This window comes from Lacerta agilis, chromosome 10, assembly GCF_009819535.1.
Source record: "Lacerta agilis isolate rLacAgi1 chromosome 10, rLacAgi1.pri, whole genome shotgun sequence".
Classification (NCBI taxonomy): Eukaryota; Metazoa; Chordata; class Lepidosauria; order Squamata; family Lacertidae; genus Lacerta; species Lacerta agilis.
Genome location: NC_046321.1, coordinates 40,920,433 through 40,934,555, shown reverse-complemented (window position 1 = coordinate 40,934,555; position 14,123 = coordinate 40,920,433). Strand labels below are relative to the sequence as shown.

The window sequence follows — 14,123 nt, the reverse complement described above, 5'->3', positions numbered from 1 at the left end:
AGAGAGGCAAGTAGCATGAGACTTTGAAATATTAGGGGTAGGTGCTTGGATTTCCTAACAAAACTCATCACTTCCAGTAATTGAGGGTGCTCCCTCCATCTCATGTGCTGCCACTGGGTCTGCCAAGTTCTTGTCAAGGGTCACATTCCAGAAGATCACTTAAGCAACCAGGGTCAACAATACTGCATCATGTGTATGAAAAACAGGAAGTGCCTGCCTTTCATACTGGCAAGCCACCACCTAAGAAGGTGGGGACACTCATCCTTTTCTTGCTATTTGCACATGGCAGTGATTCTGGCCTCAGATAAAGACCATTTTCCCTACAGACATAGACTCAGCTGTCCTTTGGAATCTAACAGATGGAACTCTCTGAGTTAGGTATCAGGTTCATTCCTGGATCCAAATTTCTTGTAAAATTCCACAGAATAATGCTATACTCTTACCAGGGGATTAGGAAATTGGCAAATTCAAGATGGGATGCAGTTCAGTTTTATTCCAGAGCCATGGCTTGGATGTGGCAGTCACATGGCATTTCTAGTTATAAAGCTAGAACATGGATAGTGGGTCCAAAACCAAGTTGGTCACCACTCCCTTTAAAGGCAGGGAGAGGAGACTTTTTAGAGAGCCTCTGGACAAGGTATTACAGTACTGAAAACTAAATAAAATACCTTCTTCCTTTCAGCTTCCAGATTATAGAAGAAAGGTTATAGGCAGGGCAGCAGATAGACTACAATCTGAGCCTTCAAGCCATCAGTATTGGGGGGCAGTGGTGGTGGCAGAATTTCACTGTAATTTTGTTATTAAAATTGGTTACTCACCTTACTCTTAACTTAAAACCTAATAGACTAGGGGTAAGGAGGGGGGCTTTCAATTTATTTATCAAATAAATCACTGTACATTTTGGATGCTGAAATTTAATGGAAATTTAACGTTTCCTGCCATATGGCTGAAAATAAAAACTCATAGCAAAATGCTAACATTTTTAAAGCCTTTTTTCACTTGTTACAACTATTTCCCTTTTGCAGGAAATCCTGAACGTGAAAAAGTAAACAACCGTATGTATTGAATTTCTGTTTTATACTTTAATTTACTTCAATAACAAAATTCACATTCAGTGAAACTTTTTTACATTTTTTTAAAAATAGCCTATTCAGGATGGCATCCACCCACTAAATTCAAGTTTACATGTGACGACTTCTGCATCGCTGTTGCAATTTTAAGGCCATTATTAATGTTTGTAGCATTTGCAGCTGTTTACGTCTTAAAACTCCATTATCCAGGTTTAGCTTTGAATACTAGGGTAGGTTACTGAGCATATTTACATGAATGATAAATATTATATTCCTGTATTTTATATTAAAGTAGATTTGCTTTGTTGCATTGTTTCAGATGTTATTTTGTGTTTTCTCAAATTGTATAAATTTACCTATTACATAATAATGTAATATTATATATTTTTAAACTGGAATGATAAATTCAAAGTAAAATATATGGTTATCTTGAATATTTTGTACAAATAAAAATTAAGCGTATTAAATCGGTTGGCATCTGTATGTCTCAGGAGACAATGGAGGAGTGTGCCTTTGGGGGTGAGGTCAAGCTGCTGGGAGGTTGCATCGCCTGCTGTAGCTGTAGAGACCTATGTAGGAAAGAAAAAATTTGTTGCAGCTGGGGCAAATTAAGGTGTTCAGTTATGCTGCTGCAGATGCGCATACATTTCCCCACTCACTCTTACCTCCAGTTTTATTCAATATGTATTACACTATATGAGGGAGTATTCTGTGGTGGCTCCCCATCTTTGGAATGTTGTCCCCAAGGAAGCCTGCCTGGAAACTGCATTAGTACCATTTCAGCAAAAGGCGTTCAAAAACTGCTAGTATCAACATTTTAACTTAAAGGAGTCTGATTTTACTGTCTATTTGAATGGGATGTAGCTGCTTTAGTTGTTTTAACTTTTTTATTATCAGTTGTTAAACTGAAGGGTTTTTAAAATAGTTTTTTAGTACTGTTAGCTGCTCTGGGGCCATGAATTTATGTTGAAAGCTCCGGCGGGCTAGGGACAAAGGTGAGAGCTGTTTCCTAGTTCTGCTGGATCTCTCAGCGGCCTTTGACACCATCGACCATAACATCCTTCTGGACCGGCTAGAGGGGTTGGGAGCTGGGGGCACTGTTATACAGTGGTTCCGCTCCTTCCTTCTGGGCCGTGTTCAGAAAGTGGTGATGGGGGATGAGTGTTCAGACCCCTGGGCTCTCACCTGTGGGGTGCCTCAGGGTTCCGTCCTCTCCCCCATGCTTTTTAATATCTATATGAAGCCGCTGGGAGAGATCATCAGGGGGTTTGGGCTGGGTGTTCATCAGTATGCGGATGATACCCAGCTCTACCTCTCTTTTAAATCAGAACCAGTGAAGGCGGTGAAGGTCCTGTGTGAGTGCCTGGAGGCGGTTGGAGGATGGATGGCGGCTAACAGATTGAGGTTGAATCCTGACAAGACAGAAGTACTGTTTTTGGGGGATAGGGGGCGAGTGGGTGTGGGGGACTCCCTGGTCCTGAATGGGGTAACTGTGCCCCTGAAGGACCAGGTGCGCAGCCTGGGAGTCATTTTGGACTCACAGCTGTCCATGGAGGCACAGGTTCATTCTGTGTCCAGGGCGGCTGTCTACCAGCTCCATCTGGTACGCAGGCTGAGACCCTACCTGCCCGCGGACTGTCTCGCCAGAGTGGTACATGCTCTAGTTATCTCCCGCTTGGACTACTGCAATGCGCTCTATGTGGGGCTTCCTTTGAAGGTGACCCGGAAACTGCAATTAATCCAGAATGCGGCAGCTAGACTGGTGACTGGGAGGGGCCGCCGGGACCACATAACACCGGTCCTGAGAGATCTACATTGGCTCCCAGTACGTTTCCGAGCACAATTCAAAGTGTTGGTGCTGACCTTTAAAGCCCTAAACGGCCTCGGTCCTGTATACCTGAAGGAGCGTCTCCACCCCCATCATTCAGCCCGGACACTGAGATCCAGCGCCGAGGGCCTTCTGTCGGTTCCCTCACTGCGAGAAGCAAAACTACAGGGAACCAGGCAGAGGGCCTTCTCGGTAGTGGCGCCCGCCCTGTGGAACGCCCTCCCATCAGAAGTCAAGGGAATAAACAACTACCTGACATTCAGAAAATTCCTAAAGGCAGCCCTGTTTAGGGAAGTTTTTAAACTGTGATATTTTAAATGTATATTTTAAATATACATTGTATATTTTATACAAATTTTATACAAATATACAAAATGTATATTTTAAATATTATAAATATTTTAAAGATGGAGAAGCTCTATACACTCAGCAAAAACAAGACCTGGAGCTGACTGTGGCTCAGATCATCAGCTTCTTATAGCAAAATTCCAGCTTAAACTGAAGAAAGTAGGAAAAACCACTGGGCCAGTAAGATTCAATCTAAATCAAATTCCTTATGAATACACAGTTGAAGTGAAGAACAGGTTCAAGGATTTAGATTTGGTGGATAGAGTACCTGAAGAACTGTGGATGGAGGCTCGTAACATTATACAGGAGACAGCAACGAAAACCATCCCAATGAAAAAGAAATGCAAGAAAGCAAAGTGGCTGACCAATGAGGCCTTACAAATAGCGGGGGAGAGAAGACAAGCAAAATGCGAAGGAGATCGTGAAAGATACAGGAAATTGAATGCAGATTTCCAAAGAATAGCAAGGAGAGACAAGAGGGCCTTTCTAAACGAGCAATGCAAAGAAATAGAGGAAAACAACAGAATGGGAAAAACCAGAGATTTATTCAAGAAAATTGGAGATATGAAAGGAACATTTCGTACAAAGATTACCACAATTAAGGACAAAAGTGGAAAGGACCTAACAGAAGCAGAAGACATCAAGAAGAGGTGGCAAGAATACACAGAGGAATTATACCAGAAAGATATGGAGGTCTCATACACCCCAGGAAATGTGGTTGCTGACCTTGAGCCAGACATCCTGGAGAGTGAAGTCAAATGGGCCTTAGAAAGCCTTGCTAACAACAAGGCTAGTGGAAGTGATGATATTCCAGCTGAACTATTTAAAATTTTAAAAGAGGATGCTGTTAAGGTGCTGCACTCAATATGCCAGCAAGTTTGGAAAACTCAGCAGTGGCCAGAGGATTGGAGAAGATCAGTCTACATCCCAATCCCAAAGAAGGGCAGTGCCAAAGAATGCTCCAACTACCGCACAATTGCACTCATTTCACACGCTAGCAAGGTTATGCTTAAAATTCTACAAGGCAGGCTTAAGCAGTATGTGGACCGAGAACTCCCAGAAGTGCAAGCTGGATTTCGAAGGGGCAGAGGAACCAGAGACCAAATTGCAAACATGCGCTGGATTATGGAGAAAGCCAGAGAGTTCCAGAAAAACATCTACTTCTGCTTCATTGATTATGCAAAAGCATTTGACTGTGTCGACCACAGCAAACTATGGCAAGTTCTTAAAGAAATGGGAGTGCCGGATCACCTCATTTGCCTCCTGAGAAATCTCTATGTGGGACAAGAAGCTACAGTTAGAACTGGATATGGAACAACTGATTGGTTCAAAATTGGGAAAGGAGTACGACAAGGCTGTATATTGTCTCCCTGCTTATTTAACTTATATGCAGAATTCATCATGCGAAAGGCTGGACTGGATGAATCCCCAACCGGAATTAAGATTGCCGGAAAAAATATCAACAACCTCAGATATGCTGATGATACTACCTTGATGGCAGAAAGTGAGGAAGAATTGAAGAACCTTTTAATGAGGGTGAAAGAAGAGAGCGCAAAATATGGTCTGAAGCTCAACATCAAAAAAACTAAGATCATGGCCACTGGTCCCATCACCTCCTGGCAAATAGAAGGGGAAGAAATGGAGGCAGTGAGAGATTTCACTTTCTTGGGTTCCATGATCACTGCAGATGGTGACAGCAGTCACGAAATCAGAAGACGCCTGCTTCTTGGGAGAAAAGCAATGACAAACCTAGACAGCATCTTAAAAAGCAAAGACATCACCTTGCCGACAAAAGTCCGTATAGTTAAAGCTATGGTTTTCCCAGTAGTAATGTACGGAAGTGAGAGCTGGACCATAAAGAAGGCTGATCGCCGTAGAATTGATGCTTTTGAATTATGGTGCTGGAGGAGACTCTTGAGAGTCCCGTGGACTGCAAGAAGATCAAACCTATCCATTCTCAAAGAAATCAGCCCTGAGTACTCACTAGAAGGACAGATCCTGAAGTTGAGGCTCCAGTACTTTGGCCACCTCATGAGAAGAGAAGAATCCCTAGAAAAGACCCTGATGTTGGGAAAGATGGAGGGCACAAGGAGAAGGGGACGGCAGAGGATGAGATGGTTGGACAGTGTTCTTGAAGCTACTAACATGAGTTTGGCCAAACTGCGAGAGGCAGTGAAGGATAGGCGTGCCTGGCGTACTCTGGTCCATGGGGTCACGAAGAGTCGGACACGACTGAACGACTGAACAACAACAACAACATTTTAAATGTATTTTAATGTTTGATGGAAGCCACCCAGAGTGGCTGGGGAGACCCAGCCAGATGGGCGGGGTACAAATAATAAATTATTATTATTATTATTATTGAAAGTGCAGGATATAAATTATGGAAAAAAAGATTCTGTATATAATATCCATAACAAAATGTAAACTCCTTCCACTTAGATCTCCTTATAATAGCACAATTTTGGATGTATATTAAAGGTCAAGGTAAAGGGACCCATGACCATTAGGTCCAGTCGCGGACGACTCTGGGGTTGCGGCACTCATCTTGCTTTATTGGCCGAGGGAGCTGGCGTACAGCTTCTGGGTCATGTGGGCAGCATGACTAAGCCGCTTCTGGCAAACCAGAGCAGCGCACGGAAGCCCCGTTTACCTTTCCGCCGGAGCGGTACCTATTTATCTACTTGCACTTTGACATGCTTTCGAACTGCTAGGTTGGCAGGAGCAGGGACTGAGCAATGGGAGCTCACCCCGTCACAGGGATTCGAACCACCGACCTTCTGATTGGCAAGCCCTAGGCTCGGTGGTTTAACCCACAGCGCCAAAATGCTTTCTCTCTTTTAGCAATGTCTCTTTTTAAAGTCTAGTTTTAAACTTTTAATTTATTTGAATGTGTTTCTCTTGGGGAGGAGTGGAGAGAGAAGAGCACTGGCTATCTTCTAGTCCAAGGTTTCCCAAACTTGGGTCCCCTGCTGTTGTTGGACTACAACTCCCATCATCCTTCACTACCAGGACCTGTGCTCAGGGGTGATGGGAGTTGCACATGTTGCACAAGTTGACCGAACAACAAATGCTCCCCACACCAAGAGCATACAAGAGCATGAGTATTAAAGGATTTGCCATTCTCTCCACTGCGCCGAGTCTTCAAGTTCAACTCCTCCATTGCAATCCTTTTTTGGATGCTTTGGCAGGTTTTGCTGCCTGAACTCTCTGAATTCATCTGCGGCGGCAGCATTCTGTCATAGCCACCTGAAAAACACTTTAAAAAACTATTAAGACCCGATAGAGTCCAGCTGATGAAGACCAGCACTGAAAGCATTACTTAGGCTCAAGTAGCTTCTGAATGGAATTGCTTGAGATTCTCCAGTCACGAGTACCCACTTCCCCCACAGCATTTCAGCTAAACTACAGTTCATATGAATTTACAACAACCACCACAATAGCTAATTCGCATATGCATGGACTGAAATGGCGGAAGAGACAGAGAGGAGAGATAGAAAAGGACCCGTAAATGACAGTCCCTTTAAAAAGAGAGGAGGGCGGGGAGAGGTGCACAAACCGGGAAAGAGAATCGTTCCGGAGATGGAGGTACAGTCTCGAGACTGGCTGGTGCTGTTTAAAACAGCAAGAGGTTTCTGAGCTCCGCACTTAACATCTCGTGCGAGTCTCGTCCGTGCAGGTGGAGCTCTGTAGTCGTTGGGGTCACACCAAGCAAAGGAGCGGCGTGGAAGCGTTCTAAGTGTCGAGCGGGAGTTCGGCGCGGGGGCGGGAGGTAGTAGCGCCGCCTGAGGCCGTTAGGGAGCAACGGTCTCTTCGCGCGCGCGCCTAACTCGGCGCCGCAGCCATGAGGCGCTTCTGGCCGTGCGTCGTCGTGCTGGGGCTGCTCGCCGTCGAGGGCATGCGCGGCGCGCAGAAATTCGCAGCCTATCCCAAAATTACCAACAGGACCTTCATCGACGAGTATATCAGCGCGCACAACAAGCACCGCAGCGAAGTCCAGCCCACCGCTTCCAACATGCTGTACATGGTGTGTGTCCCGGGCGCGGGGTGGAAGGAGGAAGGGAGCCGGGAGCGGCGGGGACGATCTGAGAGACTCACGGGGAAAGGAGAAGAGTCCTCGCTTCCAGCTGGGCGCTTAAATTTAACCGGCCACCTTTTCTTTCGGTGGGCTCCTCCTTGCCTTCGATTTAAAAAGGCAAACCCTTCAGAAAGTCACGCCTTGTAAGATGACGGTCTCAGGCAGCTCATTGTGGTGGTTATATCTGGGAAGGGATGAAGGACCCTGGTGAGGTTTTCTGCCTCAGATTGGGAAGTAACCGCAGCAGCTCGAGGCCTGAGAATAGTCATTGGTGGTTTTCTTTTCTTTTGGCATTAACGCCCTTTGACCCGCCACTGAAAGCTGTATGCGTAATTCACATGGTAGAATGGGGATAGCTGGTTCTTTAAAAGCCTGGCACTGCAGTTATACTTACTGGTGCCAGTGAGTAATATTTAAATAACGGGTCTACCAGTGTGAGGGATAAGAACATAAAGGGAAGGCAAAGTGACTGACATTAAAACCAGTTAAGCACATTCAATAAAAGCATCTAAAAACTAAACTAAACAACAGTTAAAAGGGGACAGAACTTGTTTATTTTAGTGAGACCAAAGAGGGGTTATCCATTAATTTAATAGAAGTGGGAAATGTTGTTATTAAAAGCTGTGCATGATACTTTTCTGTTTTGCAGAGTTTTGATTTAGGTTTAGCTAAAATAGCGAGATCATGGGGACGGAGATGCATTTTTGGACATAATCCAAAAAGAAAAGTCCACCCTGAAACTAAATATAGGCCATTTGGAGAAAATGTATGGCGGGGATCTGCCTCCAGCAAACCATTTAATGCTGCTGCTGCCATTAACGCATTTAACAGTGAAGTAAAATACTATACCTATGATGACCACACATGTTCCAAAGTATGTGGTCATTATACTCAGGTAAGTTTCATCCTCATCTGATTAGAAAATTTGAATCAAAACTTAAAGAACTTGAATAATTTGAGACTCTGGGTGCTTCCAGGCTGTCATATTTTTATGTCACATATTTTTATGTGATTCAGTCACATCCTGGCAACTTCAATTAAAGTTAATTTGGAGCTCCTGCAAAACAAACCTGCTTCCCCAAAAGATTTGACTTTTTACAATCAGGAAAGTGATGGGGAAATGACTGGAAAGTGTGGCATAACATTTGCTTCACACAATGCTGTCTAATAATCTCTCCACAAATAAATCAGGATGAATGCTAATTAAATAGCCAACACTATCAAATTTTCAAACAAATCAGGTTGAATATTCATTAAACAGGCCGTCTGGAAGTGACTCCTGTAATCATACTTTGTGAAATAAACATATTCCTACCATCACAATAGAAACTGCTCACTTATAAAATGCATTGAATGCTTGAAATTAATTGACAACTTTCAGAAAAAAGGTCCCCACTTCAATTTCAGTTCTGTAGGGTTTTTTGAATTGCTAGAAGTTCTAACACAGGGGTCAGCAAACTTTTTCAGCAGGTCCACTGTCCCTCAGACCTTGTGGGGGGCCAGATTATTTTTGAAGGGGGGAAAATGAACGAATTCCTATGCCCCACAAATAACCTAGAGATGCATTTTAAATAAAAGGACACATTCTACTGATGTAAAAACACCAGGCAGGCCCCACAAATAACCCAGACATGCATTTTAAATAAAAGGACACATTCTACTCATGTAAAAACATGCTGATTCCCGGACCGTCCGCGGGCCAGATTTAGAAGGCGATTGGGCCGCTTCTGGCCCCCGGGCCTTATTTGGGGACCCCTGTTCTAACATCTATAAAAACTCTGAGCTACTAGCAATGGGCCAGCACTAAACGTTGCAGGGCTTATGCATGGCAACAAAGTTCTTGCCATGAGAATTAAAGGCAAATTGTCTTAAGACAGCCCTTCTTTTAATGTCTTGTTCTGCTCTTTGCAGGCGTGCAGTTTACCAATGCAAAAAGCAACAAAGGTATAATTTACAAATTATCCCCTTGGTCATGACACACAGCAGACAAACAACTCTAAAAGAAATATTAAACGTTTGTATGTACAGCGGTACCTCGGGTTAAGAACTTAATTTGTTCTGGAGGTCCGTTCTTAACCTGAAACTGTTCTTAACCTGAGGTACCACTTTAGCCAATGGGGCCTCCCATTGCCGCTGTGCCTCTACCGCACAGTTTCTGTTCTCATCCTGAAGCAAAGTTCTTAATCCGAGGTACTATTTCTGGGTTAGCGGAGTCTGTAACCTGAAGCATCTGTAACCCGAGGTACCACTGTAGTACTTTTGTACCCCTTGTTTGTTAAAGTTGCACAAAGCAGTATGATAATACTGATTAACAACTGTAACAACCCAAATTGAGCAGAAATTATTGCTAAGCTGTCAGCACAAATTACTGACAAATACGCCAGGAAGCCCAAAGGTGTTTTTTTCAATAAGCCATGCTATTATTCTAAAACAAAGCATTAAAAGTTAGTGTGTGGATCTGTTGAAGTTTGGTAGTCCATGATATTTCCTAACAAATGTCTCTTCGTAACACAACATATTGAGTTTGTAGCATCCTTCTCTATCAATTGAATCTCATCAATAATAATTACTGGTAAATATTTAATTGGAGATATTGTTCTGTTGCTTTATGTTGGAGAACCATTGTTTTATCCTCACAAATATATTGGTTACATATTTCCTTGGCACAGGCAATTATCAATACAGTTGCTCACCTTGAGCAATGAATGAGCAATGATTATTTAATTTTAGATATTATATTTCCATTGCCCAAGATGAGCATAAATCATACGCCGTTTTACATACATATTTTAAGAACATAATTAGACAAACACCCGTTGCCCATCTAGTTAACCATTTTCACAGTGACCAACCGGATTAGGCTCCTTGAATATAAGGTATGAATTCTAATATAATATAAATATGCCTTTAGCCAAATGCTAAGTGAGGGCAGGAATGTGGAAAGAAACTGATTGTTAGAAATGTTAACTATTAACACAACGTGTACCTTTATCTTATATGATAAAACATATCCTTTCCAGGTTGTTTGGGCTGATTCTTACAAGGTTGGCTGTGCTATTGTTTACTGCTCTCGAGCAGCAGATGGAAAGAGAAATATTTTGCAATTTGTGTGCAATTATGCTCCAACGTAAGTTAACAAATGCTAAAGAGATTGTGTTGTCACTAAGCAGTCTAAAATGCATGTGTTGGGCAGCTATAGGTGATTTGGAGGAAATTAGGCCTGTTAGGTGGAGGTTCCCCTCTGCTGCCATCACAGGACAGTACATATGACACCAGGTGTTTCAAATCGTTTCTGAACAACAAAAGTGAAACCAAATGCATGGGCTGTCATTGCAAGGGTTGTTTTTGTGACTTCAGTAGATCCTACTTCAAGGACCCTTTGCCCCCCCAAAAAAATGATTCTGCAAAAGACATTCTTTTTACCTTTTTTGAGGGTAAAAAGGTGGTGGTGGAGAAACCATTACTGCTGCCACCACTGTCATGACAGCAAAGAATGCTCTTAAACACTAAAAAAATAAAACAGCCAGTGGGAGGAGAGTAGGAGAAATGGGGCCTCCAGGTGAAAAGAAGACAGGAGTAGCACTGCTACCACAAATTGGAGGTTGGGACATAAAATTCAGCAGGTGTCATTGTGCGGGAAATCAGCTAGATTGTGCTGACAGCCCTCTGAAGTCAGTGCCTTCTAGCATTACCATATACATACTTTATACATGGTGTCTCTCTCCAAATGTCTTTGGCATATGCATTTTGCCCTAATGTGCTTTGGCCTCTGAATTGCTATCATGTTCCCCTGTACTTCCCATTTGGACATTCATAAAGATTTTCACCCTCATTCCTGGGAAGTGAACTGTCCTGAACTGGATATTCCATTTAAAAACTGATCGGTCAGCCTTTTGATTTTAAATGGCAACTGCCTGCTTCCATTCGGGTTAGAGTGGTCACTTTTTAAGCATATCTGGCTTGTCCTGAAACATTAACAAATGCCTAACAAATCCACCATTGCAAATCCACCTGTCTAGCTAGCCCTGTGCAAGGAATAGGAAGCATTTCAAAGAAATCTATCTTAAAGGGCCTGGTTTTCCCACCTAAACATTTTTGCTGCCAGGACCCCATGACTACATTTTGCCACATCATTTGTGCCAACATGCACCACACACTCCTTTCCAGCACTATCTTACCAGGATATCTAAATGGTGTTTGCCACCCACAACCTTTCCACCATTGTTTACAGATGTATATGTCTAGCTTTTATTTACTGCTATTGCTGATTTCTATAACACACAAAAGTACAATTTTGAGACATGTCTGTTTGTCTGGACATTTACAGCATTGAACATGAGTCATTTGTATCTCTGATCAAATGAAAGAATCGATCCCTTACATCTGTTTCCTTAAGATTATTTCGGAAAGCTTTAACCTTTGTTCAAGCACAGGTGTTTCTACAGCTGGCTGACCCTTGCAAGAGTGTTCAAGTGAATAGTGTGAACTGTGATAAGGTAACTTAAATAACTTCACAATGAAAGACCACTCATTTGAGCATTGTTACCAGGGTGACTAGGACCACTTCAGTATTCTCTGTACAGATCCAAATTGTAGTGAACAAAAGCAATGGTGTGTCTGAACTAGGCATAATACCTAAATATATTTGGCAGCTCTATTCTGTGTAAGTCAATTTTTATATCCATTCCTTCACATTCAAAGACTTCTCAACTCTTCCAGCTCAATATACTTCACTGTGATATTTGGTCTTGTGTGTTGATGCTTTTATACCTAGGACTGCATTCGCTCTCAGACAATTTTACGGGAACTGCATGACAGTGACGGGGAGGGCCAGAGTCAAAAATAGGAAGAATAATGGATGTGACTTTTACCTTTGTACAGTAGGCTTCCATACAGACAAAAGACAGCCAAACACCCGTCACCATCACCATAAGTAAGAGGCATGATCACAGTTCAAGGACTCATTACAGTTAGAAAAATGTTGGGTCGAGGGGGGTAAAGGACGATCCCCCAGGCATAACGCAGGAATGTTTCCAGCCTGTCGCCCATCAGCGATGAGCCTGCAGCTCTCCAGGGAATTCCGGCAGCCTTCCCGATGTTTGTATGACCCGTGCCTTATGCAGCCACATTTCAGATATCTTGCAGAGTAAAACGGATTGAGGCAGAGGTGTGTGCTACAAACTACATTTATTGCTAAGTAAAAGGCAGAGTAAAAGAATACATGTCCTCTCTCTGAGAGAAGTCCGAAGAAGAAAACAACAACAACAACCGGAAACAGAGTACAACCGACATCCGCTCCCCGTGATTCCAACAATCAGTCTTGGAATGTATAAACACAGTCTTGTGACTGCATAGTGAGAGGAAATAGAAACCTAACATCAAGAGTGTAGAGTAGGGCTGATGAGGCCCTTTCAAGGACCAAATGGAGAGGCCTGGAAGGCTGCATTTGGTCCCCAGACCTAGACAACTTATTCATTACATCTAAAATCTTTAATTATATGACCAGTAGCTTGCATTTTAATTTTCAGTTTAGCTTTGTGTACTGAATACATAATGTTATATAATATTTTGTTCTTTAGGGGCAATTACCGGGGAGTTCGTCCTTATAAAAAAGGAACTTCATGTAGCGAGTGCCCAGAAGGAGACACTTGCCAAAATCAACTCTGCAGTAAGTATGATGATAAAATATTTATTTAGATAATTTCTATAATGCTTAACACTTCTGAGAAAAAAATAAGTGACTTGCAGCGTACCTTTAAAAACCTACAAATACAGTATTACAAAGTATCAGAACATCACAAATGGAAAGATGGTATAAATAGCTACATTTAAAGTTGGATAGTTATGATTATTATGATTATTAATATTATATGCTACCCATGTGACTGGCTAGCTCCAGGCGGCTCCCAACAGTATATTAAAAACATGGTAAAACATCAAACATTAAAAACTTCCCTAAACAGGACTGCTTTAGATGTCTTCTAAAAGTCAAACGGTTGTTTATTTCCTTGACATCTGATTAAAGGGCATTCCACAGGGTGACTGCGACTACCGCACATAAACATTAAAAATTACAATAAAAATCAGATACAAAAATACAATTTTTAATCATTAGTGGCTAAACAAGATAGAGATTTTCCACTGAGGTGAAAGTTGTACTCACAGTAATTTGAAACACATTGCTAACACTCATTCCCATATATGCATTCCCACCAACCATGCCCATAACACATTTATTCCTCAAGCAACCACATAACACCACAAAGTGAATGTTTGGTCTACAGAGAATCTCTGGCAGCATTATAATTTACAATTAACTAAAGCATCATACCAGGGATGCGGGTGGTGCTGTGGTCTAAACCAAAGAGCCTAGGGCTTGCTGATCAAAGGTTGGCGGTTCGAATCCCCGCGACGGGGTGAGGTCCCGTTGCTCTGTCTCAGCTCCTGCCAACCTAGCAGGGGTACCTTTACCTTTAAAGCAGCATAACTACCCCCTTCCTATGTCCCACCCAAGTAGGTCCTAACTTGATACTAATTCTGCTTATACTGATTAAAATAGCTTTATAACACATGAAAATCCCAGAATCTCTCTGGCTAGCATGGTCTCAATTTCTCCCTAATAGTCCATCATTTGCTTTCCAGTGAGTATTCAGTAATACAAACTGCCTTTTCCCTCACGACACCCCAAAAGGCTGGCTTGGTGACAAAATAAAATAAATAAAAGAAGCATACACGTGTAAAATATTTTCCAATCTCTGAAGCGCTTATCGGCTCATCCCACACACCCTGTCCTGAGCAC

The 14,123-nt window shown here is 42.5% G+C and overlaps 1 protein-coding gene across 2 annotated transcripts; it reads left to right on the top strand.

Moving 5' to 3' along the window:
• The first annotated feature begins 6,865 nt into the window (after nt 1–6,865).
• LOC117054293 (glioma pathogenesis-related protein 1-like) lies at nt 6,866–12,990 on the top strand. 2 transcript variants are annotated; one of them, XM_033162977.1, is made up of 3 exons: nt 6,866–7,273; nt 7,974–8,219; nt 12,904–12,990. In XM_033162977.1, the coding sequence occupies exons 1-3, from the start codon at nt 7,091–7,093 to the stop codon at nt 12,931–12,933; spliced, it is 459 nt and encodes a 152-aa protein (XP_033018868.1). In that variant the 5' UTR covers nt 6,866–7,090; the 3' UTR covers nt 12,934–12,990. The 2 variants fall into 2 exon arrangements, with proteins under 2 accessions (XP_033018868.1, XP_033018867.1); XM_033162976.1 differs by lacking the exon at nt 12,904–12,990 and adding an exon at nt 10,345–10,472 and having other exon boundaries at nt 6,976–7,273.
• Nucleotides 12,991–14,123: the final 1,133 nt, after the last annotated feature.